The sequence below is a fragment of the Planococcus citri genome, chromosome 2 (genome assembly GCF_950023065.1).
Source record: "Planococcus citri chromosome 2, ihPlaCitr1.1, whole genome shotgun sequence".
Taxonomy (NCBI): domain Eukaryota; kingdom Metazoa; phylum Arthropoda; class Insecta; order Hemiptera; family Pseudococcidae; genus Planococcus; species Planococcus citri.
In genome coordinates this window covers 55178530-55202828 of record NC_088678.1, presented here as the reverse complement: position 1 = coordinate 55202828, position 24299 = coordinate 55178530, and the positions used below count along the sequence as shown (strand labels likewise).

The 24299-nt window shown below is 32.8% G+C and overlaps 4 protein-coding genes across 5 annotated transcripts; 1 reads left to right on the top strand and 3 right to left on the bottom strand.

Moving 5' to 3' along the window:
* Positions 1-3925: 3925 nt before the first annotated feature.
* On the bottom strand, positions 3926-5204 carry LOC135836513 (uncharacterized). The gene has a single exon (XM_065351400.1). It carries the CDS (start codon positions 4733-4735, stop codon positions 4103-4105), a length of 633 nt encoding a protein of 210 aa, XP_065207472.1. The 5' UTR covers positions 4736-5204; the 3' UTR covers positions 3926-4102.
* Positions 5205-5236: 32 nt separating this feature from the next.
* LOC135836514 (uncharacterized) lies at positions 5237-14810 on the bottom strand. Of its 2 annotated transcripts, none has more exons than XM_065351401.1 (3): positions 14313-14775; positions 8295-8620; positions 5237-5451 (listed from the first exon to the last, which is right to left on the bottom strand). In XM_065351401.1, the coding sequence occupies exons 1-3, from the start codon at positions 14502-14504 to the stop codon at positions 5349-5351; spliced, it is 621 nt and encodes a 206-aa protein (XP_065207473.1). In that variant the 5' UTR covers positions 14505-14775; the 3' UTR covers positions 5237-5348. The 2 variants fall into 2 exon arrangements, with proteins under 2 accessions (XP_065207473.1, XP_065207474.1); XM_065351402.1 differs by lacking the exon at positions 5237-5451 and adding an exon at positions 7973-8175 and having other exon boundaries at positions 14313-14810.
* A 3297-nt stretch (positions 14811-18107) lies between these two features.
* LOC135836511 (alpha-ketoglutarate-dependent dioxygenase alkB homolog 4) lies at positions 18108-19668 on the top strand. Its single transcript, XM_065351397.1, has 3 exons — positions 18108-18367; positions 18450-18677; positions 18750-19668. Exons 1-3 carry the CDS (start codon positions 18266-18268, stop codon positions 19287-19289), a joined length of 870 nt encoding a protein of 289 aa, XP_065207469.1. The 5' UTR covers positions 18108-18265; the 3' UTR covers positions 19290-19668.
* LOC135836512 (CD63 antigen-like) lies at positions 19637-23882 on the bottom strand. The gene is made up of 5 exons (XM_065351398.1): positions 23692-23882; positions 21134-21322; positions 20548-20718; positions 20254-20451; positions 19637-20160 (listed from the first exon to the last, which is right to left on the bottom strand). The coding sequence occupies exons 1-5, from the start codon at positions 23770-23772 to the stop codon at positions 19933-19935; spliced, it is 867 nt and encodes a 288-aa protein (XP_065207470.1). The 5' UTR covers positions 23773-23882; the 3' UTR covers positions 19637-19932.
* Positions 23883-24299: the final 417 nt, after the last annotated feature.

The window sequence follows — 24299 nt, the reverse complement described above, 5'->3', positions numbered from 1 at the left end:
ATTCAACAATAATAAGAATAGGTAGGTAAGGCGAAAAGAAAGTAGAAATTCATTGTAAGCCATGATTGTATAGGTACCTAGTTCTGTATGTTGTACTTATTCACGGTCAAACTATACAGTAAACCTTAAGGCTATGGATTTATGTGTCTGAAGTGTAAATTTGAACAACAATAGAATCTCGACTAACAAAGAGTAAAGATGCAAAAAAAATTTCAAATCGTTGGCAGAAAATTACCGCATGTAATGAACGTTTTCGTGCGGTGTGGATCAATTTTGGATTTCATGAAGGTGTTCTCGAATGCACCTACTTACTCATCATCGTACGGTAGGATAGTGCATCATTAGGTAGGTATTTTGTTTCTTTTAAAATTACGATATCATTCTCGAGCGATTATGAGAATTTGATGGTACGAAGTCAATGACTTTTTATTTCATTAGATGCTCGCACGCGACCATATACATATATTTGATTTTTCAAAATTGTTTCGAGTAAATTTAGGTAGGTACCTACTTAAAATTGCTTGCTCTTTTACAGCAGATTTTAATACAGAATAAAACTTCTCTTTTTACATCTTTTTGAATGCTGTTTATTCTTCGTTATCGGATGTTGGAGAATGGATTCGAAAAGGATTTCTTATATTTAGGTACCTACACAGAAGAACAGCACGTACCTATAATCAATGTTAAGGCTTAAATTTTCAAAAAAGAAATGAAGAAAAAAGCTGTGGTTTTATGATGGTTTTTAGTTAAAGGTTTCTACATAATGTACAAAAAAATGTGGATCCGTATAGATGACTCCCAAAAAAAACTTTCTGCTACCCAAACGGTAATGTGAAAGTCCTACAGACTGAATTTTACAAAATTGATCAAAAATTGTGTTAATGATTAAAAAATCAGATGTCCACTTATTCTCCCAGGAAACCTCACTTTTTGGTCATTTGAATTGAAATCGTGTTTACAGGGCCAATTCTGGTACGATTGAGAGGGATTGAATTTTTTGGAGCCAGAATTTTTCAAAAAACACATTTAAAATGCCAAAAAATATTTACCTGCAATTTTTCCATCTCATTTCGAATTTGATCTTCGACAAACCATGATAATAACTTGGTTAAATTATCACCTAAGAACAATATTTCAAGAGATGAAATATCTTCACGACATTTCAAGATTTTGGGGTCTTTTTTTTAAAGAAGCAAAAACAACAACAAAAAAACGCTTTGATAGGTTACCTACTTACATAAAATATAACCTGGAAAAAACATGTTCCTGGAGTTGAAATAAAGCTGCCTGATTGCACATTTTACGATTTTACAATTTTTTTTTTTTTGAAAAAAATGTGCTAAAAATATACCCTATTATCTCTCACTTGGCATATATTTAAAAAAATTTTAGGGATTTTTTGTTGAGGAAATTGGGGCCCAAAAAATCGGCAAACTTTTTCTCACTTATCTTGAAGTAGCTCTTAAAACGCTTTATGGGTGAAAATTTGACCCATAGAAAGAAAGTTCTTAGAATTTAGTTGCCCAAACGCACATTTTTGGATTTTGAAAATATTGAGTCCTCCTGTCAAGATTAAGCCTCCAAAATAATGTAGTAGTTGTGTAATTTAAATATGGCCAGAAATGTATTTTTAGAGGATAACAAAACAGGTCAGGTTCAATTGATTTTTTTCATCAATTTATGCAATTTTTGAAGCAGGTGGGTACAAATAGGTAGGCACTTCTGAAAAGTCGAAATTTTTTTTAAAATTCTCAATTTTTTGTTTGAATAGCTAAACTTTTTTGGGAAGCTGTCATTTCGGTCAAAAAATTCATCGTGCTCTAGTAAAAAAAAAAAAATTAACAAAATCGGTGATTGACTGATCAAAAGGTTCTTTAGTAAGTGTATATTTCCATATTTCTCATTTCCAAAAGGCAAAACGAAGTGTTATCAACCAATTTACAGGTATTTCCAATAATCTTGAGTAGGTATAGAGGTACCTAAGAGCATGTGATGCAAAATGTGCAATTCATCGATGACTTTCCAAGTTGAAATGTAGATTTTGGAAGACAATCATAAAGAAAGCAATGTTGATAGACTTATTATTGATTATAGGATTTGAAAGATTTGTCGAATGATTCGGAATTTTTCCTGAATTTTGAATACCTAATTTAAAATGTTGGTTTTCTATGTATGGTAGGTACTTATACCTACTTGCGGATGTCAATCCATTTTCATCACGTCTCATTTTGTCATTTTTCTTTGGAATTATGTTGAAGAAAAAGTGTAGCTAAAAAAACACATGATTTTTGGCACACCTTTGAAAAAAAAAACGAAAAATTTTAATCTGATTTAGGTACGTAAAATGATCCTTATTATGTTTTGACAAATTTTCTTAAAACTGAAACATTTTTTCAGTAAATCAAAAAAAAACATAGAAAATAGGCACCTATTCAAAATGGAAACAAATTTTAAAAGGAAAATTCATTTGCCAGAATAATGGTAGGTAATTTGTTTAAAATTCTCAAATGGAACATTATTCTGCTGAGTTTGAAAAAACTTGATTGGAAAAGCATCAAACGTACCTAACCTAAATCAATTTTGGCTACATTGTTTGGTCAAAAATATAAAATTTCGATGATTCTGATCGGAAAATTTTTTGCATTACATTTTTTAAAACATTGTAAATTATTTCAACATTTTTTGTGCATGATTAACCATTGTAGGGCTTGTTTGAGAAGTCACCTATGCCATTTGCAAAAAAAAATTCAAATGATGTCATTTTTTGATAGAAGATTTTACAAGGAAAATGATGATGGTGCTTATACATTGGATACTTTCATCATTTTTTCAAGAAAAAAACTTAGGTACTTGTTTACGAATTTTCATTGAATATATTTTTTAAAAAATCTCCTTATTCAACACTTTTGTCGAAAAAATTATGAACTTTTTGAGACATAAATTTTCTGATTGTTCACCTGATGTAAAAAAAAAAAACAAAACAATGCACTATTTTGTGGTCTAGATTTAATTTTTTGACATTGGTGGTTTTTGAAACGAACCCCTCAATTGATCACATGTTTTTTTATTTTATATTATGTCAAAATTTGAAGCATGGTCAACGTTTTGAAGCGTTTTATTCACTTCCTAATTAAGTCTTGGAAATGGCACAGAAATAACCTCTAAAATAACGTATATACTTACTGATTTGCGAAGGAAATATTTTCACGTAATACGTATTAACCTCGATTGGCCCATAAAAATAGAGTAAATTTTTTAAATCAATCGTAAAAGTTTTTCTATACAGGAGGAACTTCATTTTTTAGGTTTGAAAATCAATTTGAAAGTCAGATTCTGAGGAATCTCTACTTCACGCTCACCCCATTTTGAGATCAACGTTTCAATCTATTTCAATCACGAGCCATCGAAATATCAAGTAGGTAAGCATATCCACCAAGCTATACCCTACTCGTAAACATTTACCAACGTACCTTGCAGATACAAAATTTATCGCAGAAAACATTAATTCGTAGAATTTTAAAATAATCATCTACCTATAGGTAACTTTAAAAAGACCATCTGCCTATTTTACCCAATACCTATACAACAAATTTATTGATATTTTATGGTACTTACCTTTAATTTTTTAGTGTTGTGGTAGGTACACTTACCTGTCTTCAGTTCAAAACCAACATTTTGTGTTTTACTGTTTTGTTTGTATTGAAAATTATGATAAAAAGGTTTCTTTGATTACAATTATTTTTTTCTGAAAATTTGTAGGTTTTCTCAAGTAAGAATAATTTTACAAAACAATTTTCGGATTCACAAAATTCAAAAATGTTAATAAAAAATGAAAAAAAAAATGAAAAATGTCAGTTTTTTAAGTTTCTCCTCCTCCAAAAAAGTTATTAAAAATGTCTCGTAAAGCATCAATAAATAAATCATGTTACGAAAAAATGTAAAAAATTATATTTGATCAAAAAAAATAAATACTTACGGTCTAAGGGATATTTTTTAAATTAAAAAAAAATTGTACGTGACTAAACTATGGCAAAAATTGATTTAAAAAAAATTCGAATATAAAACGCTAAATAGTTAATCTACTCACATGTTGAACATTTTTTTACAATTTTTCGATTTTCGTAGCATTATGGGGCACTTCTTCTTTCTTAACTTCGTCTTGATTTGAAATTGCAATAACTCTTTCTCTATTATTGGCCGAATGCACGGTTTGATAAGTTCTACCCGAATCGGATTTAGGAGTTAAACGTTTTTGCGATTCTGGTCCAGATCTGGTATCATTTTCGACTTTTTTCGGCGCAATTTCCACCGACGACGAGGGCTTTTTCGGCTCGACTTTGGTTTCCTTCGGTTCGGGTTTATCGGGAATGACTGGTTTCTGCTGTTTGGTGCTGTCGAAAATATCTTTTTTCTCGTCTTTGATTTCAGTGATGGCTGTTTTTTTCTCTTTATCTAAATCCGCAGCCGATTTGAACTTGAATTCGTTCAACGACGATTCCGCTTTGCCGCCGAACAATGGTAAAATATCTTCGTAGTTATCGAACTGTCCTTGTCCTTTGATGTCCAAAATATTGATATTTTTACTAGGAATAATTAATAAAACTATTTTATCCAGGTGAGCTTGAATATTGAGATCTCCATCTTGCCTTTGATCGTATCTTTTAATCGGTGCCGCTTCGATAATAGCCGCGCAAAACACAACGCTAAGTGCGCACAAAATTTTAAACGCGTCCATATTTACAAAAATGATACTTCCGAATGGTCTGGTACGCACTTCCAATCAGCTTAACAGCGATACTATATTCGTGTACAGTTATTCTCCATTTGTTGTTTATCCGGATCAATTTTAATAGGTTTTATTTGCGTTTAACGGATGGGTAGTCGGATCTTGATATTATCTGTTTGTGGAACCGGTTGTAATAAAGACGTCGTCGTTGCTTATCTGCAGTGTTTCTCAGTTTGTCATTTTGCATTTTCGTGCTGCAATTTTTCACCTCGGTATTCTCTTTTTTGCTCTGTACCCCGTCAAATTCAAAAGAAATAAAAGTATTTTTCGATGAGTCGTGAAAAATTAAAACCAGTGAAAGTGATACATAATGAGATAATTATCGACGTGTGAAAGCTTCATTCGCAGCTTGAAACTATTTTTTTTTTAATCACGCTGCTTGTAGATTTTTCGAATCGATTACCTACCTACGATGATAATGATAATGAGAAAAAAATCACTAGACTGCAATTCGACTCGTCTCGTCGATTTTTAAAATGAATTTAAAGTACTTTGTATTCTTCTTATTCTTTACAAAATTAAATTAATATTTACACGATTCCATTTTAATTTAAGAAATAAATCATTTCGATTTGATTGGTTTTCCATTCGATGACACGTTAGTTTCCGATGTTTGCTGGAATGATTTTATAACGCCCGGAGTATGCTGCACCATTTGTAAAAATCTGAAAAACAGTGGAATATACGCTCAGACTTTGGTGTTTAATGTTTTGCATAAGCAAAATGCCGTAAATAATGTCGATATGTTAATTAAATTGCATAACCGAACGCCGTAAATACCTAATTATTAGACCTTTTTTTCTTTTTATATATTGTATAAGTAGGTAAATATGCTTATATTTCCATCATAGTCGTATTTTCTGCATAGTAGATAGTTTCACTATTATTTTGACGATTTGTGAAGGTGGAAATTTTTCAAAATTGAAAATATTATAAGGTCACTTTGGATCGTTTATTTCGAGAAAAAATTTTGAGAATCACTTGAACCTACATTTTGACGTAGGTACTTGTAGATTGAATACGAGGGTGACCTTTGACGAACCATTTCTAGTCCCGAGTTTTTCCATTTTGCTCAAAAATTTTTAAGTGTTCTTAAAGAGCTATATCATTTTACTCACGAAGTCACTAACGACACCCTTTTTCCCCGCGAGAAATGAAAGAAAGTTTCAATGTATTTGTACATGCTTCCATTTCATCATTTCTTTGCATAATTTTGGAACTCTATACCTAAAATGATGGACTAAATTTGTTAGAACAATTTTAAAGAGCGTTTGAAGGAGGTTAAAAGTGATCTTTGAAGTTCAAAGTTAAATTTCTTCATGAAAGCTCAACTAAATAATTATCAATCATGTTTGTCAAATTCGAGGGCTACGTATAAAAATAGGAAAAATTCAGTTTTCAAACCTTACAAAGGTAGATCGAAAGAGCAGGCGAAAATTTATCATCTGACAAAATTTCAAGTGCTAAAGTGCCTTTTCGATTTTTGGTGAATTTTTGAAAATTAAATTTAGGCCAAAAATGAGGGGAAAAAATGAAAATCTTACCAAATTGACCTAGATAGCTGAAATTTGGGATATACCCTATTTTCGACCTGCCAAATCGATTGGAAACTGTTTCAAACTGTTTAAAGTGGTTCTGGAGTCTCCAGCAGATTTTTGAAACTTGAAATTCCCACAAAATTTTACCAAATGTAGTTGGAAAGACGAAATTTATTCTGAGAACTAATTTCAATACGTTACGAAGTCGACTACATGTGGATTTCAAATCGTTTCGGAGTCTCCAGCAACTTTTTGAAAATTACTGGAGCCTCCAGTAGATTTCTGAAACTTGAAATTTTCACAAAATTTCATCAAATGGAGATGAAAAGCGGAAAACTCTGCACTCCAATTTTAGCACTCTCTAAAGACGACTTCAGGTGCGTTTAAGTCATTTTGGAGCCTCCTGCGACTTTTGAAAATTCTTGGAGTCTCCAGCAGATTTTTGAAACTTGAAATTTCATCAAATATGGCCACCGTTTTGTAAGGCCATTTTTGTTTTTTGAGGACAAGGGCTAGAAACATTCCTTAGGGCTCCCTCTAATGACCGCCATTTTGTGAGTAGGGCCATGTTTTTTTTTAGGACTAGGGCTAGAATTGTTTCTTAAGACGCCCCCCTTTTAAAAAAAAAGTGGTCCCGGAGGATCCGCAGGGGGGCAATAGATCCTTATGCGCTCCCCCCGACTATTTAACAATTTCCTTTTTTGATATGACCTTTCTGAACCCAACAAAGAGCACCTAAATTTAATTAAATTGAAAAAATTGGTGTGACTTTTTATTACACGTAAACTCGAACCAACAAAAAAATCGAGTTATCTCTCATTTTGCTCATATTTTTTATGACTTTTTTTCTATGTTTTGATGAAATAACCACCAGATTTCATACTGTCAGAAGTTCCTTCGTCTTATTCTAGGACAATTCCCGTACGTTTTTTCCTGAATATTGAATTTTATAATCCTACATCTCAAATTAATGTTCCCTAAATGAATTTTCTACAAAAATTTGACTTCCAAAAATGTGAGAATTTCTTGAAATTTCATTAACAAAACCAAACCTGCAGGCAATTTTGACAAAAAAATATCTTCTCTTTGGGGAAAACAAAACGTAATGATTTTTTGTGCAATTTTGATTTTAAAAAAACAGATTTTTTTGTGACAGAAAAAGCAAGACTTTCTGAAGATTTTGAGCAAAAGAAAATGGGGTTTTCTTGCAATTTTGGAAAAATTACAAAAGTTTGGACGTTTTTGTTATCTATTTTTTATTTTTAAACAGGCTTTTTGGCAATTTCGACCAAAAATGGGCCGTTCTCACAATTTTTACAAAAAAAAAAAGGATTTTTCATAATTTTGCCAAAAAAGTTGGATTTATAGGTATTAGGTAATCTTGACAACCAGATTTTTTGGCAATTTTGATGAAAAAAGGTACTTACAACTTTTTGAAATTTCTGCAAAAAGCAAGTCTTTCTGAAAAATTTAGCAAAAAGAAGTCTTTTCTGCAATTTTGGCTAAAAGCTGAACTTTTGTCAACGTTTGTGCATTCGAAATAGCCACTTTCGGGGATCGGGGAAAGTGGATTCGGAAAAATGGTTATCCAGATTTCTTCCATTTGGGGCAATCTTTACACCGAAAGAATTAAAAATTGATAAAAACGTACGTTATTTGACTTTTTATTATTTTTATTTATGAATTTGTACATTGTAGACACATGTAAAGAAACGTTGAAATTCAACTTCTCAACTGTATCCCATCCCATATTACGTACCCATTGGAAAATTTCCAACACTCGTCCACCCATAAAAAAGAATTCCATCGTTCGTTCACTGCCAAGTTCAGGTTCACACATTTAATGGGAACCTGTATATACGTATAGTCATTGGTACTTGCACGTAAGCTTATTATAGGTATAGAGGAGATAGGTACACGCAGAAGAATCGAACAAACCACACATTTATTACGACATAGTTCAAACTTACGGTATATGCGGTTTTCTCAGCCTCCTGCATCTTCCCAAAGTATCTCTATAATAACCGGGAGCGCATTTCCTATTCACCTTGATAGCGGAATCTTCGTCAATGATAGTGGCATTTATGCTTTCTGGAGTTGCCAGCAATTGATTAGTAATCATTATGGCCGAGGAGTTTATTGAACTTAAAGAATTATTATTAGAGTTGGAGTTGTTAACGTTGCCGGAAACCGCGTTCGAAGGAGGTTTCGCCGTCGCCGTAGACCCATTGCTTATTAATTGATGCTGACCTCCCGTCAAAGGCTTCTCAGTCAGCTCGGAGTAGTCGTAGTCGTACTGTAAAATTACACGTTACGATTACCAAATTATTATTTTCAAGAGTGCATAAATTGTACGAATATGATGCTGTGGTGGTGCGATACACGAATTTAATGTCTTCTTTAATGTTATACATACCTACTTATTACTAAAAGTAGAATTTACCTGTATGTTTATGTAGTCTACATAGTACCTACGTATTATTAAGTAGGTATGTACTTGGTATACTTGTAAATTCAATTTTCATCAAGTTTGGCTTTTTAGGTTGGATATTTTTCAGGGTTTTTTGTTCGAAAATTGGTTTTGTGTTGGAGAAAAAGATGAACTGATTTTTAAAAATTGTACTATACTCGGTCAAAGATGCATTGAGATTCAGGTGCTTAACTCCATTATATACCTCTTAATAAGATTGCTGCTCGAAAATGGGAAGTTCATAAAATCGATTGAAAGTTTCAAAATGATTCAAAATCTCATTATCTAATCAATTTACGCGTATCTCCAACTCTTTACATTATTTACTACACAAAAAATACATTTTGGGCTATTTACCTACCATGCATTTAGTGGATTTCAATTTTGTGTAATTTTAAAAACCTCCCACCGATTCCACCTTTCATACTTTTTGAGATGCGAACATTTTAACATTTTTTTCTTTTTACAACGAAATAAATCGTCTTACCCACATTTGTAAAAAAATCAAGTACCTACCTACTCAATGTTGAGAGCTATCTATTGAATTTGTCAAAATTGTCAAATATTTCAAATATTGTAAGAGATTTCCAAAATCATCCAATTTGGGTTAATTGTTAAGATTTTTAAAATTTGCAAAATTGTCCAAAATTAATGAATTTTTTAAAATTTTACGATTGTTAGCTTCAAGTTCTTAAAAAATGAGCTTTTTTAGGAAAGGATTAACATTTACACGGTATAAAGAAGTCTCTTTGTCGTTTCCATGTTCTTAAAAGAAAGGAAATATTCATGGATTTCCCAACTAATTCCGATCTTGTGTCAGGTCTTATGGTGAGTATCCGGTGCATTGGATGAAGATAGTGGATGTCTCAGACAAATATTTTGACATGGATGGAAGGAAGGGTGGGAGGGAGGGAGGGAGGGATTACAGGCAGGGCTGCGCACTCGAACCACTCGAACCAAACTACACCCAACTGAATGCCAAATCAAACCAAACAAAACAAAACCAAATAATAAAAACCAAAACCACTAGAAACCACTAAAATTTTCAAATGTGGTAACAAAAAACCAAAATCAACACATAGGTATGATTTATGAAAACCAAAACCAATTACTCTTTCACTTTTTGTTATTCCTTTTTTCTGATAATTTGACTTCTGCTTATTGATTTTTGATTTGTAAGTTCTTGTTATTGTTGCTTCTCAAAGTTTTTACAACCTAGTAAACATACTCGTACTCAACTCAATTAATAGCTCTCAGTTAGAACTTCTCGTTCTCACTATAAAAAAGAAAGAGAGAGAAATAAAGTAAAATTCTACTTTCCAGGTTATAGTGATGATAAAATTTTTAAAAATTTGAAAATTTCATTTTTGTCGCACTGTAGTTTTCACGCGAGTGAAAAAGTAAGTGCCTACCTAGGTACAAAATACAAATTTTCAAAAAATGAGAAAGAAAACCATTGCCAATCAAAATCAAAACGTGTCAGAATTGAAACCAGAAGCCACAATGGCAAAACCAATGATCAAAACATTTGAAAATCAGGGCTAAAAATCGTTTTTCACTCTTGTTGCACTGAAATTTTACGGAAGGGAGAAGGTACCTATAAAAAATGTACCTACAAAAATTTTCAAAAAATAAGAAAATCATTACCAAGACCAAAACCAAATAAACGTGTCAAAATTGAAACCAAAATGGCAAAACCAATGATCAAAACGTTTGAAAATCAAAACCAAAAATCGTTTTAAACCAAACCAAACCAAAGTCCAGTGTTGCAAAAGTGGAGTAAGAGTCGGAGTGAGGAGTACAAGGAATGAGATTTTTTGAGGAGTATAGGGGACCCTGCCCTATGATGGCGCAGTTCCTAAGACGGCGCAATTCAAATTTCTGGCATTTGGCAGCGCTGATGTAAAAACCAACTGCACCCTGTCTTTGTGCTTCACATTCTTGACTTTTTACTGTAGTCATATCCGCTTAAACAATTACCTTGCGTTCTTGAAAACGTATTTTTCTTTTCTTGCTTAAAAATTCGATCATTTCAAATTTTTGGTGGAAGCTCTTTCAAATTGGTTTCATTTCTAAAAGTGACTAAAAGCATCTTATAATGTGCGAAATTTCATCTACTTTCTAATGCGCTACTCAGTTTTTTCATTAGAGTTCATGTTCATTCATAAATTGACTGAAATTTGAATTTGTATAACCAGTCCTATGATGGCGCAGCCGCAAAAGCAGGCGCTTTTCAGCAACAAAAACGGGTAGATTTAGGTGAATCCTGTAGTAGTGTATAATTTATAGTGTGCCTAATCTTGCATGTTTATGTTCAAAATATTTCATAAAAAGGTATTATTGCGAAAATATTGAAAAAAGTGGGATTTTCAGCCAAATCACTAAAAAAACTTCTAACAGCCTCAAACAAAAAAATTGGGGGTAAATTGGGGATCCTAATACATTTAAAATAATAATTTGAATCGAATTCAAACGATATAGTTACAGTTTTACATTTTAATTGAATTTGCGCCGTCTTAGGAATGGTTTTGCGCTGTTGGCACATTTGAACTGATTCACAGTTCATTTGATTGAAACAAGAGATTGAAACCAAAAGTTTTACGTTTCTGGTGGTAAGTAGTAGATAGTCTGAGGGACCTTCCATCAAATTTTTGTCCATTTTGGTTGGATACTTTAGGAGCACCAGGCTTCAGAAAAAAAATTGCGCCATCTTAGGGCCGGGTCCCCTATGCTTGGAGTAAGAGCAATCTATGCTGTAGTGTGGAGCCACACTCCTATAGGAGTACTCCCACTTTTTCAAAAAGGAGTTGGAGTGGAATTGGAGTGTTGCCAAATCAAAACTCCTCACTCCTCTTTTTTCCCCTAATTTTGTGGCTAATTACATCAAAAAGTTGCTATTACTCGCGTATTTTTAATTCTTTTACTTGGTTATTTTACCATTTTTCTCATTAGTTATTGCCAATTATGTTATTTTATTGATTATTGATATACCTACTTTTACCATCTTACACCTTCACTTCATCGATACATAATTATAATCATCACTCAACATCTTTAAAGTCAAATTTTGGTGAAATTCCTGAATAATAATAGGAGTAAGGAGAGGAGTGGGAGTGGAGTAGGAGTGTTGAAAATTTGGTTGGAGTGAGTAAGGAGTGAGTATTATGAGTAAATTTTAAAACTAGGAGTGGAGAGTGGAGTATGGAGTAAGATGAAAATGCTTGGAGTAAAAACCACTCCTCCGGAGTGCTGAAACCAGCACTCTTGCAACACTGGCTCAAACAAACCCAACCTGCAAACCAAACCAAACCAAACCAAACCAAACCAAACCGAACCGAACCGAACCAAACCAAACCAAACCAAACCAAACCGACCCGACCCGATCCGACCTTTTTTTTAAAACTCAACCCGACCAAACCCGACCTGAACCGAACTAAACCGTACCAAACGACCCCACCCCACTCGAACTGAACCGAACCAAACCAAATCGAACCAAAACCCAATTTCTATTGTCTGAACTCTAAAGTGATTATCTCTTAGTCTAAACCACCAATGGCCACATTTTTGAAATCGAATTGCAAAAATGGTTCAGGAGTTCCCAAAGTTGTAATTGTAAGAATTGAGTATCTTCAATATTATTTGTTTTGGCCTAGCCATGTTGTTATGATCGAAAGGGATAGGGGAGAGGATGTAATCTCAATCTCAAATGAGTCATAATGTTTTAATTATATTGGACCATTCTTAAAATATCAACTCATTGTCACCCCCCCTCAGAGATTGTCAACATTTCTAGTGTTATCGAAGTTGATTTTTTTTATTTCGATTTTTTCAATAAAAACGTGGGTTTGATCCGCGAATCTATTACCTATACCTATAATTTCAATCTTTTATGCGCCAGATCTAGGTACATACCTACGTCTTTAACTGAATCAAAAACATATTCGAGACATAAGCTGGAAACGAAATTGGGAAATTTCACAAACTTCAATGTTGCCTACAGATCAACAGCAGGTAGCGAATTCCAATTCGAGAAGAGTTGATAAAATTCACGTCGGAATTAATTGCATTCCAATCGTACAATGTGGTACATTATGTTACGTGATAATTAGCGAAGATATACTAGAGATGTACGTGATATATCATAAGTGCTACTGTGTGTGTAAAGTGTATAGGTACGTGTTATTACAGAAAAAAACTTTTGTCCTATAGTGTTGGCAAATTGCAAAGAGAAAAATAACAATAAAATAAAAACCACTATTGTCGATATCGCCAGAATGATGGTACCTATCTACTCGAAGTGTACCTGAAAATGGTATAAATTCTACGTGGGTGTTTTTTTTTCAAACGTGAATATGTGTTTAGCGAATCTCCGCAGGATAGGTAGAGGTACACGTTGTATTTTATAAGATTTGAAAAAAAAATTATTCTCAAATTGTATTGTTTAATATTTATATGTACTTCTCATATTTATAGATACCTTCTATACAACGTGTGACCACAAACATGCAAAATACTTCAATGGTGGTATTGGTGGTTCAAATGAGATGAGAGAATCATGGAAACAATCCAAAGCCGGTATTTTTATGTAATGCATCGTGTCGTGACACGTTCTTTCACGCGATGTGATTGTTCTGAACCGCATTGCTACGAGACCGGATTATTTATTTAAAATTTTACCCATCTTCTTATGCTTATTATAATAACTTTATCGACCAACTTGAAAACTTGAGTTTCAAGGTACCACCGTAGGTATTTAGGTATGATTAGGGAATAAAATTCTACCACGTACGTAAGTACCTACTTATTGCAATTGGATACGAGATGGAATTTAAGGATCAATAATCCCAAATAAGAAGTAGAAAATGAAACTTCAATCGATTGTGTGCATTAATGTGGCTCTGAGCCGGTGCATTATAATTACTAGAATCTAATAATGATAATCTGGATGCAAATAGGTACATAGATGACATGTCATTCGTATTTATGTATCGATTATTGTTTTATAACGACTTACATATGGATATAGACAAAAGATTTAAAAAGTTCGAATTTCTAGACCCCCTTTAGATCACCTATATTAACTGATAAAGATCCGAATTACTCATCGTGTAATTCTCATTTTATTAATAAGATAACACTGCAGACGCGATTTTGTGCCCACCATCGGAAACAGTTCCAAAATTATTACATAAGATGATACACACTCAACATTTGAAAATCATTCGAGCAACTTTTCAAAACCCATGTTTATAACGGTAGGTAGGTATTGGATATAAAAGGTATAATCAGTAATCAGAGGTGCACAAAAAACTAACGGACGTGGTTGGGCTATAAGCAGAGTTATTATAATCGACTTAGCTATATAGTAGGTAGGTAGGTACACGAGTATATAGATAGGTATAGGCAATCTACATGCATAACCACTATTGATAAACCGTTATTAAATGTCAATAAAAATCTCGAATAATTTATAATCGCGAAGCGCAATTGCACCGTTATTAATAGGATAACGTATTACCTCGCTATTAAGTATGCCTTCGTCCAAGATGGCGTATAACTCGATATTTTTAAGATGAATTTGTACGTTGTAGTCACCAAACTGGCTTTGATCATACCGGATCGAAGCGCCGTGTACATTACACACATAGAAAAATGACAAAATTATTACACGCAAAAGCAATAGGAAGCTGAGCAGCGGATTCTTTGCCATCGTGTGCCCGATGCACTGTCGTATGGACACCTGTTGAGCGGATCGCTACAGCCTCCGCTACAGATTCGGACTTTGCAAAGTAACAAACGGACTAGTTCTCTTCTCTATGTTCTTTAATCGCAGGTCACTGGGCGCAAACGTTAACTGTACATCGCGTCTGTGCAACAACGATATAAAAAAACTTATGCCGATATTAGATGACGCGTTTAAATGGTGTTAAATCGACCAGAAATACCGTCATACTCAATAGTAATTGTGCAAACTGGTTTCATCTTGAACTTGATTATTAACATATGCGTGAGAATTGTATCTATCCGCAATACGCTATTATTTTTTAATAAAAACATCGACCGGCCAGAGCTTACTGTTTGTATTATGAAATATCATTTGGTATCGTTTCACGTAGTAGGAGTGTACCCTACCTTCCCTACCTTTGATCGACTAAAAAGAGGCAAAAAAAAAAGAGGAATAGGTACCTACGTGAAAACAACAATCATTGGGTACAACATCACTTTTTTAGCCGTTATTTATTATATTATTTTTGATTATTTTTTACATTACTTATTTTATTATTATAATTTTTTTCTTTAGAAAAAACTTGTACAGTTGTATAGGTTCCTACGAGTATAGACATATATAATTTTATCAGCAGGGTACAGTTCAAAAAATTTGCATCGTAACGATGAAATCTTGAAATGAATTTGCATTGCATATGTGTAGAATTAGGTATACCTACTCGTAATTCCAATGGTATTTTCTGGTTTTAAAAGTATATGCAATATGCATGGTAAGTACCTACTCTAAAAGGACTACGAGAAAATTTTATATTCAGTATTTTACATTTGGGTTGGCGATCCTCCTTCTGGGTTTTGCTCAAGTACGTACTAAGCAAACAGTCATTTTAAAAAAAAAACGATTATTATAATAAAACAAAAATTCTTTCTTTCTTTTTATCTCTTAAAAATTGCAGCCAAATGTTAGAATTTCAAGGTTTTTCAGAAATTGAGTCATGCTATGTACCTACCTACCATATACTAAGTATACCTACTCAACATGACCATTCAGTTTTCCCTGGCCGAAAAGTTTAGAGAACAGCCACCATGTCTTTTCTTTCATATTAGGTACATACAAACAATTTCAAGTCAGGTTTTTAATTTAAAAAATTTTGTTACTTATGGTTTGTTGGATTTTTAGGAACGTTCAATTTCGAATTGCAACTTATTTTTTTGATTCAAGACACCTGGACCTCACAATAAGTCTTCAAATATTGTAATACCTTGATCATTGATGAATTCATGTAACTTATGCTGCATTATAACTATATGAATTCAACTTTGAAATCTCAATTTTTGAATCAAGTTTTAATGTTCATTCTGCAAATTGCACCAACACAATATGTAGATATTACATCTTTGAAATCAATTTTACAATAAGACCCTCTTTCTCAATGGATGGCTCTCTAAACTTCTTACAAAGGAACATTTTGAACTAACACCTTCTAATTTGAACAATACCACGCTAGATTAAAAGAGCATATCCAAAAACCTACGTAACCAAAATTTTCGTTCAAAAACTTCAAAGAAGTTTTATGGTGATTTCTCAACTTATTCGTACATTTGTTTTCTCAAGCAAAATGTGCAGCGTCGCTCTGAAGGAACCCAAAATGGGATTTGATACCAATAATTTTGATTCAGAGAATCATGGATTTTTTTTTTTGAAGAATCAGCAGTATTTTTTCAAAATAATTGATCAAATTTATGAATAATTTCAGTTTCTTATTAATACCTACCTATAATTAAAACTCGATCTACGACTACAAAGTCTTTATTTATCGAAAAAAAATTCTAAATAAATGTCTACGCAATTTTTCTGGTTTTTATTTTTCAAAAGGCTTCGAATGTAAATTGTGCTTGCTACTAACTTTATTTCCACCTACCTCAAAGCATCTAATTGAGAACTCTGATTTGAAACTGATATTTATTAAAATTTTAAAAAAGCAAAAACATTGAAAATTTGCAAATTGGATGGTCCTGATTTTAATCAGTAATATTTCTTACGTAACAAATATTCAGCTTTAATTCTAAGCTGAGGATTTTCATTTTTTATTTAAGGGGGGGGGGATTATTATTTTAAAGAGAGTTTTGAAAATTATTTACAAAATATTAGATTAGAAAACTTTTTAAAAAAAGTTACCTAGGACCAAATGCTCAGATCAGAAGTTCTAATCAAATTTTCATGCCATTGTGGGGAAATTTGAAAATTATGAACGTACCTATTCGAAAACTTGCTAGAAACTCCTATTTTTGCTTGAAGATGATGAAATAAGGTAGGTAATGATTTAAATTGTCAAAAATTGAAATATGAGATGGTTGAAATTTTGGTTCTGAGGATGTCCTAAGAGCGAGTATAAAAATAACTCTAGATAAAATAATATGCTTACACCTTACCCAACTCTTTCCAAAAATAAGGATTGATTGGGCACACTGTAAAAATCTTTTTACAATTAATGGTCTGTCAAAAAAATTGACTAATTTCTGCTTTACGAGTAGGTACTATCCAATAGTTTATTTTTAAAAAGTTATAAGAATTTGAAAATGGCGAAGGAGCTGAAAATTGTCAAATAGAAAAATGGAGTCAAAATTTGAACTCAATGCTTGCAAAAAACTTAACAAAAGAATGCATGATTCCGTGTTTTTTCCGATGGTCCGTCTCCTCAATATAAACCTCTTTGAAACGCTGAAGTTGCTGAAATGGAGAAATATATTTTGCAGGATGTTTTTATTGGAAAAACTGTCAAGTTTTCCGACTATTTTGAAATTAATTTACAAAAAGTTGTAAAAAAAAGAAAAACTGCGATTTTAAAAGACCCATTCTCTCCCTAGTCTCTCCTCCTCCTCCTCCTCCTCCTCCTCCTCCTCCTCAATGTACTCTGTACGAAAAAAGAAAAAAGATTTTCAATTATTTTAAAAATAAAAATAATCCGGAAAATTCATGCACCAAAAAAATTAGAATAAAAAAATTGTACTCGTAATTAGGAAAATATTTTATCCGAAAAAAATTGATAAAAGTTTATGAAAATTATGTTAATGTACATTTTTAAAAAATACCTTGAATTGTAAAGAAATTATTATTCTGAATCTGAAAATCTATCCAATGGCATTTTCCATTTCCGGTTTTCATCGTAGAAGAGTCAAATTTCAGATCAGTATCGCCTTCATAATAAAATAGTACGTAATTTCAATAATGATCTGTCAAAAATGTTGCCTAATTTGTTTGCCGTAAATATCGCAATTGGATTCACCCCTCTTTCCCCTCCATCACACCCGTATTTGGCAAGCAGGTGCCATCAAGCACGAACGCGAAAATCCCATCTGAAGATTTTAAAGTTGACTATGGGAAAATGTACACTGCGAAGAAAATGTGCTTAAAATTGTTGATACAATAATTAATTATTCTAAACAATTAGACGTACACTAATATCATCAATTAAAACTCAATTTTACATTTTTTTATGCCATTTTCTGTTGTCAATGAACTTCAACAAAAATTTCTGAAAGACGAGAAATTTTGTGTTCTTGTTATTGAACGTGTTGTCTTTTATCACTTTCGAAAAAAGTAGTGATAAGGACTAGACATCGGAAATGGAGAACAAGAAACTTCGACATTATTAACATTTTTCACATTGAAACGTTTCTGTAATATCAGTTACCTCCTTGAAACAGAAAATAGCAAAAATTCACGTGTCTAAGAATCATTTGAAAATGGATCGATCGAAATACTGTGGATGTAAAGGTATAAGAACGTGTTTGCAATGTGAAGAAAAGTACGGCCTGAAGGAAAACCAAAACCTCATTACGAATGCTGTGAGTTGATCGTATTCTTAAATATTCGTAACATCTAACATATCAATCTCAATAAATAAATACTTACGGTGATAATTTGTAGATCAAAAGTTTCCCAACGTACGTATATTGCATATTCTGCGATAAAGTGTTTGCCGGCCAAAACGCTGATGAATATTTACATCACCCAAATCACCGAGAAAATGGTTACCAAAAAGTATCCGGTGTTTATGTGTTTCCTGAATTCATCACAGATGACGAAGAAAAGCAACTAATTGATGATTTAGATGCCATGCCTTGGGATATATCACAAAGCGGACGACGGAAACAGGTAACGCTGATTTGAATCTAGTCAGCTACGATCTAGCTACAATAATATTAATTCATTACGGTTTCTTTCTAGAATTTCGGACCAAATTGTAATTTTAAGAAACGAAAACTCAAACCAGGTGCTTTCAAAGGGTTCCCTAGTGTTACCGAGTTTATTCAAAAAAGATTCAACGAAGTACCATTATTAAAAGGTTACCGAACTATTGAACAGTGTTCTTTAGAATACGATCCTCATCGAGGAGCGTCGATCGATCCTCATATAGATGATTGTTGGATTTGGGGCGAACGTATTGTCACCGTTAATCTCTTATCCGACACAGTTTTGATTTTGACCAAGTATAAGGGTGATAAATCGCGATATAATCTACAGCTAGCTCCTAATATTGACACCGATCCGGATGATATCGCCATTAGAATACCTATGCCGAGGAAATCGTTAGTAATTCTATGCGGGGACGCTAGATATAATTGGGAGCATTGCATTCTAAGAGAAGATATCCAAAAACGTAGAGTTTGTTTAGCTTATAGAGAATTTACGCCGGATTATTTACCCGGAGGGAAGAATGCGATAGAAAGTGAAATGATTTTAAAATTAGCCGAAAATTTTTGGTGATTGACTTACTTCATTGTGTATGAAATTGATTTTCGTTTTTTTTTTTCTAATTTTTAATTTTGTTATTCTTATTTTTTGTATATTTGTGTATCTACTTTTGTAAAAACATCAATTATTGTATGATATGAAATATGGACCAGTGAGGTTTTCTTGCAGTATTATTTGTATCTTGATGTTTGATATTCTTGTCTTCTGTGAAGTTTCTGTTTAAGTGTTGCAATGACGACGATTAATTTAAATTATTCAATATTCTTGACTTTGTGAAGCAAAATTTTATTTATTTGTGTCATGTATGCTTGAATGTTTCTGTTTGATGAAGGAAAAAATTGTGGAATCATAGGTATGTATAAGAAATAAAATACATTATATTAAAGCATGATTTACACTTTTTTTTCGCGATTTTACAAACTACGTTCACTTTTTAGTAAAATACATCGTAAAGGAACTCGGTTTCGCTACAAGTAATTTGAATTTTCAACACTCAAAAAATGAATTGAAAAAAAAATTACATTTTTACGCGATTTATTAAAATTTAAAATAATGGAATAATGCTTAATAAATACTGGTAATAACATTGTACGTTGTTTCTTGAAAGATGAATTTTATAAATGCAAAAATTGTAGCTTAGATAATATGTACATATTTATTTATTTTCTGGTTTTTCATTAGTTACGGGAACTTCGTTGGTGGCGGAGAATAATTCCGAATACGATGGCAATCTAGAATACTCGGGGTCCACCGTAGCAACTTTTTGTACATCAAAATGGCCAGATATAATGCTCTCTTTGACTTCCCACTTGAAACGATCACGCAACGATTTCTGCTTTCTTAACTGACGTCCAAGTTTGAAAGCGAATACAACACCTAAGAGCTGTTGTTATCGCAAGTATAAATATTAGTCTAATGATTAACGAATCCGCAATGTTTGATTTATTAATCTGTTTCTTTTATACGTATAATATACCTGCATAAGCGCGATCATCAAGACAGTTGATGTTAATAATAAACTGCTTTGGTCCAATAGGTATTCCAATTGAGGTAAACATCCCATCCTTTTAACAGCAATGCAAATGCCACGATCGAAGTAAGCGCAGCAAGAAAACGGTGGTAAAATATCAACTGACATCCAATCTTGAGGTCCTCTTATACCGCAACAGTGTAACTATAATCATACGTACGTTATCGTTGATTTTTGTTCTCCGCTAAATTCAGGCGTACCTAGGTCTAATTGAAACTCGACGCTATAATAGAGACTCACTTCGTATTGAAGAGCATCAACCGTGTATGCAGTGACTGGATCTGACTCGTAATCTTGCAAAGTTTGATTCATTGTTTTTACCAACATGTCAGCTATTTGGTCTTCCAAAATGTATCCGGCTATACCTACCACTGCTTCCATAAGGAAAACTGCTGCTAGTAGGATGCAATACTAAGGCACGAGAAAATATTACATGAGTACATAGTTAGGTACCTATCTACTATCTACCAATCTAACCTAATCAAAGGCTAGATTTAAATGTACTTTTTTGTTTTATCAGGTAGATATTATTTTAAACGTTACAGCAAGTCTAGTGTTTTAAATGTTCAAGATAGGTGAGGAGTAGTCTCAAAATGTTTCATCTCCAAATTAGTTTACTTGATTTTTTTTCTTGACAAAGTCATAAATCTGTGCATTAAAATTTTAAAAATTCTGTTGCATTGTCTAGTATCTACATACTAATTTAATTTTTGATCAAATTTTTCTGATAAAAATGAAAATACTTGAATAACTTAATTATTCATGTAATTAAATACATATATACAACTTGTACCTATCTACATATATAGGATACCTATATACATACCACCATAATAGCAGCTACGCTCAGTTTAAAAGCTCCATAACATCCGAACAAGGCGATGACCAAAACCAGAACTCCGATGCTGATTATCACGATGGATGGTGAGAAAAATCGATCTTCCACGAATGCAGCATAATCGGTAAATATATTATTGACTGTGCTGCCAACTGATATCAGAATGACACCTGTAAACTAACATTTTTTCTCCTTTTAAGTTTTATAATCGTGATGAAAGAATTGAGTTTTTTTTTTTAATATTATTTTTTTTTTTGCAGCAAAGGAATTGAGAACTTTAATAGCTAAATCGTTATTAAAATGAAGTGAACTAACGTAAGAATAGGCTACCTTCGTTGCAATAAAAATCATTAAATATTTTACAGGTGGCGAAAGAGAGAGGTGAGGGGGGGGGGGTTGATTAAGTCAACTTCCTAGATCGACAAATTTCCGAGGGTAATCATGGGGCTGATGGGGCTAATCCCGTTGAATTTATTAATAAGAATGATCAAAATCAAGGATTGAAGCAGACTACTCCTGTGATAAGAATACTTTTTCAATTAATTGAAGATCCTTTTAAAGTAGGTAAACTAAAATGGCTTTGACATGTAAGGTGGGTCTGCCAGACCCTTTCTTTAAAAGTTTTGAGACCTTTCAGCGTTCAGAGGCCTCCCAGAGATCGCCAGCAAAGACCATTGGCTAGTCGGTGCCTGAACAGGTAGAGAAGTATTGTCTCTTGTGCACGTGCAGACAACATTTTTTTAAAAAAAGTGATGAAATTTTTCAATATTAATTTAATGTAGGTACTTCAAACTTCAACTTGACATTTTACGTAGTTGAAAACGAACATAGGTAATCGTTTAGTTAATCTTTTGTACTTCGTAGATATATGTATGAACACTCAATTCTTATCACATTTTTGACAAGTTCAAAAAAAGAAACAAAGAAACACATAATTATTTTCTTGCGAACGTTTTTCTTTACAGAATGGTATAAACTGAGGTAACGATTTGCTCCTATTTAGTATTTGTAGGTACTTGCATGCTAGTAAATGAATATTCTGTATTCATTTCGCACGTAAAATTTTTATAGTCTCTAAAACATAAATTACCTATTCCAGTGTAAATTATTGTCACAAATTGTATGGTATTGCCTAAGTTACATTTTTTATGATTTATACCGCACTTAATACGTGTACGTAGAACGTACTACCTAGGTACCTACCTATTTTCACTTTTGGGCATTACAAAAGTTCTCTTTTTACGAGTTTAATTAATTAGGTAGTTCGATCGTGCGTCTAAAAAATAACTTACTTTTCCAACACTCTCAGTAAAATTTAGCGATTTTGATTGGGTCTTATCTTATTCTACCCCCCGGCGTTCGAAAGAACCCCTTCTTGAATTATATAGTCTCTAAAAAAAATGCTTCATCGTCGCCACTTTGTTAAATTGTTATGATACCTTTCAACTAGGTACATAAAAATGTGCATTACCTATCTACAATGTAGTTAGGTACACAGTAATGTAGGTACCTACTTATCAGGAGGTAGGTACCTACCTACATCTTATCTACGAGTTTTACCTGTAATTGTAAATATCATTATTCGAGTAGGTATTTCCAAAAACTTCGATTGTTTTTCAGACATTTCTGCTTCATTAGATAGATTTTCTGCTTGTGCAAGCCATAGTCATAAAATAACGTTTATAGATCAAAAAACGTAAGTATATTCACTCTTGAGGAGTGACAAATCGACAAAAATATATGTAAGAGTTGCGCAAATAACGTACAGCGATAATGATTATTAGTCTGTTTGAACAATCTTTATGTAGGTACTCGAAACTTCTAGGTGCGTATTACTTTAGTTTTTACTTGGAAATGAAATACGTGCTTTAAAAAAAATTATTTCCATGTAAGTCTCATACGTGTATATCATAGAATGCAACAATGTTTTTTTCCCTTGAATGTAGTTGGGAAATTATTAGGTAGGTACTAAATTAAAACCAGACGTGTGGATTAAGGGGAATTGAATGCCTTAGTTGTAAATGTAAAAGGTGGATAAAATTTATCAACATGTGGTGGAAGTCATCAATGGGCATTGCTAATTATTTTGGCAAAATTGAATAGGTATTCGTACTTGAAATAAACGTCTATTATGAAATGATCGAAATAATCATATTAATAAGTATTAGGTAAGTAATAAAAAGTGTAATCTTGGAATATAAGGAATCCAGTTGAATGAATCATGAAAACACTGACATAGGAAAATGTTCGACACGAAATCCATTAAAAATTTAGATTTGAATACCTTCAGCGGGATGTACCCAACGTCTACCCATAATTTTCAAATTCGCATTCGCATTACCGAATAGGTAGGATACCAGGTAAGTAATTACCACACACACGAGCTATAGGTATATTAATTAGCAAAATAAACAATAAAGTAAGTAAACGAATTTCTATTCAAACAGAGATATCACGATTTCGCGACCTAAGCAGGTAGGTAATACCTACATGTATGAATAGGTGTATCTTTCCTTAATTAAGAAAAAAAAATACCAAAAACTTACTGTGAATATCGCATTAAACGCTAATAAAATATGTTGAATACATTTCATGCCCACTGTGGGCTCTAAAGTTTCTAAAACCATTTCAAAAAAGAGAAAATTTTTCAAATTCGCGATCACATCGACACCGCGAAAACACACATGAAACCGCCACAATAAGTACCTAACTTACGACGAAACGTTTGAAGGACGTGTTCAAATAAAAACAACAGATAAGAAAAGGTGAGTAGACGGAGGAAGGGGAACGGAAGCTATACATGCACAGCTTACTGCGTTTTCGCGGTACAGGTAGGTAGGTAATTTTTCCTCGCGATAAATGTTTCATTGGTTTGGGAAAATTTCGAAAAAAAATTCATAGCAGCGCGCATGGCGCATGGTACTTTACTTATGGTAGCGGCGAAAAACACCTGTTCGGCAGACTTTGGGTTGTTGAATGTATACGTCAATTTATACTATACATTGAAACACTAAACACTTTGTAATAAGTTAGACGTTTGACATGATGCTGACGTATTCGATCAATAATTATTTTATTTTTAATCAATTGTAAAGAAGGAAACGTGACAGTGACGTCTTGCGAAATTCTTCCGATCTGTTTTTCTGTCAAGTCA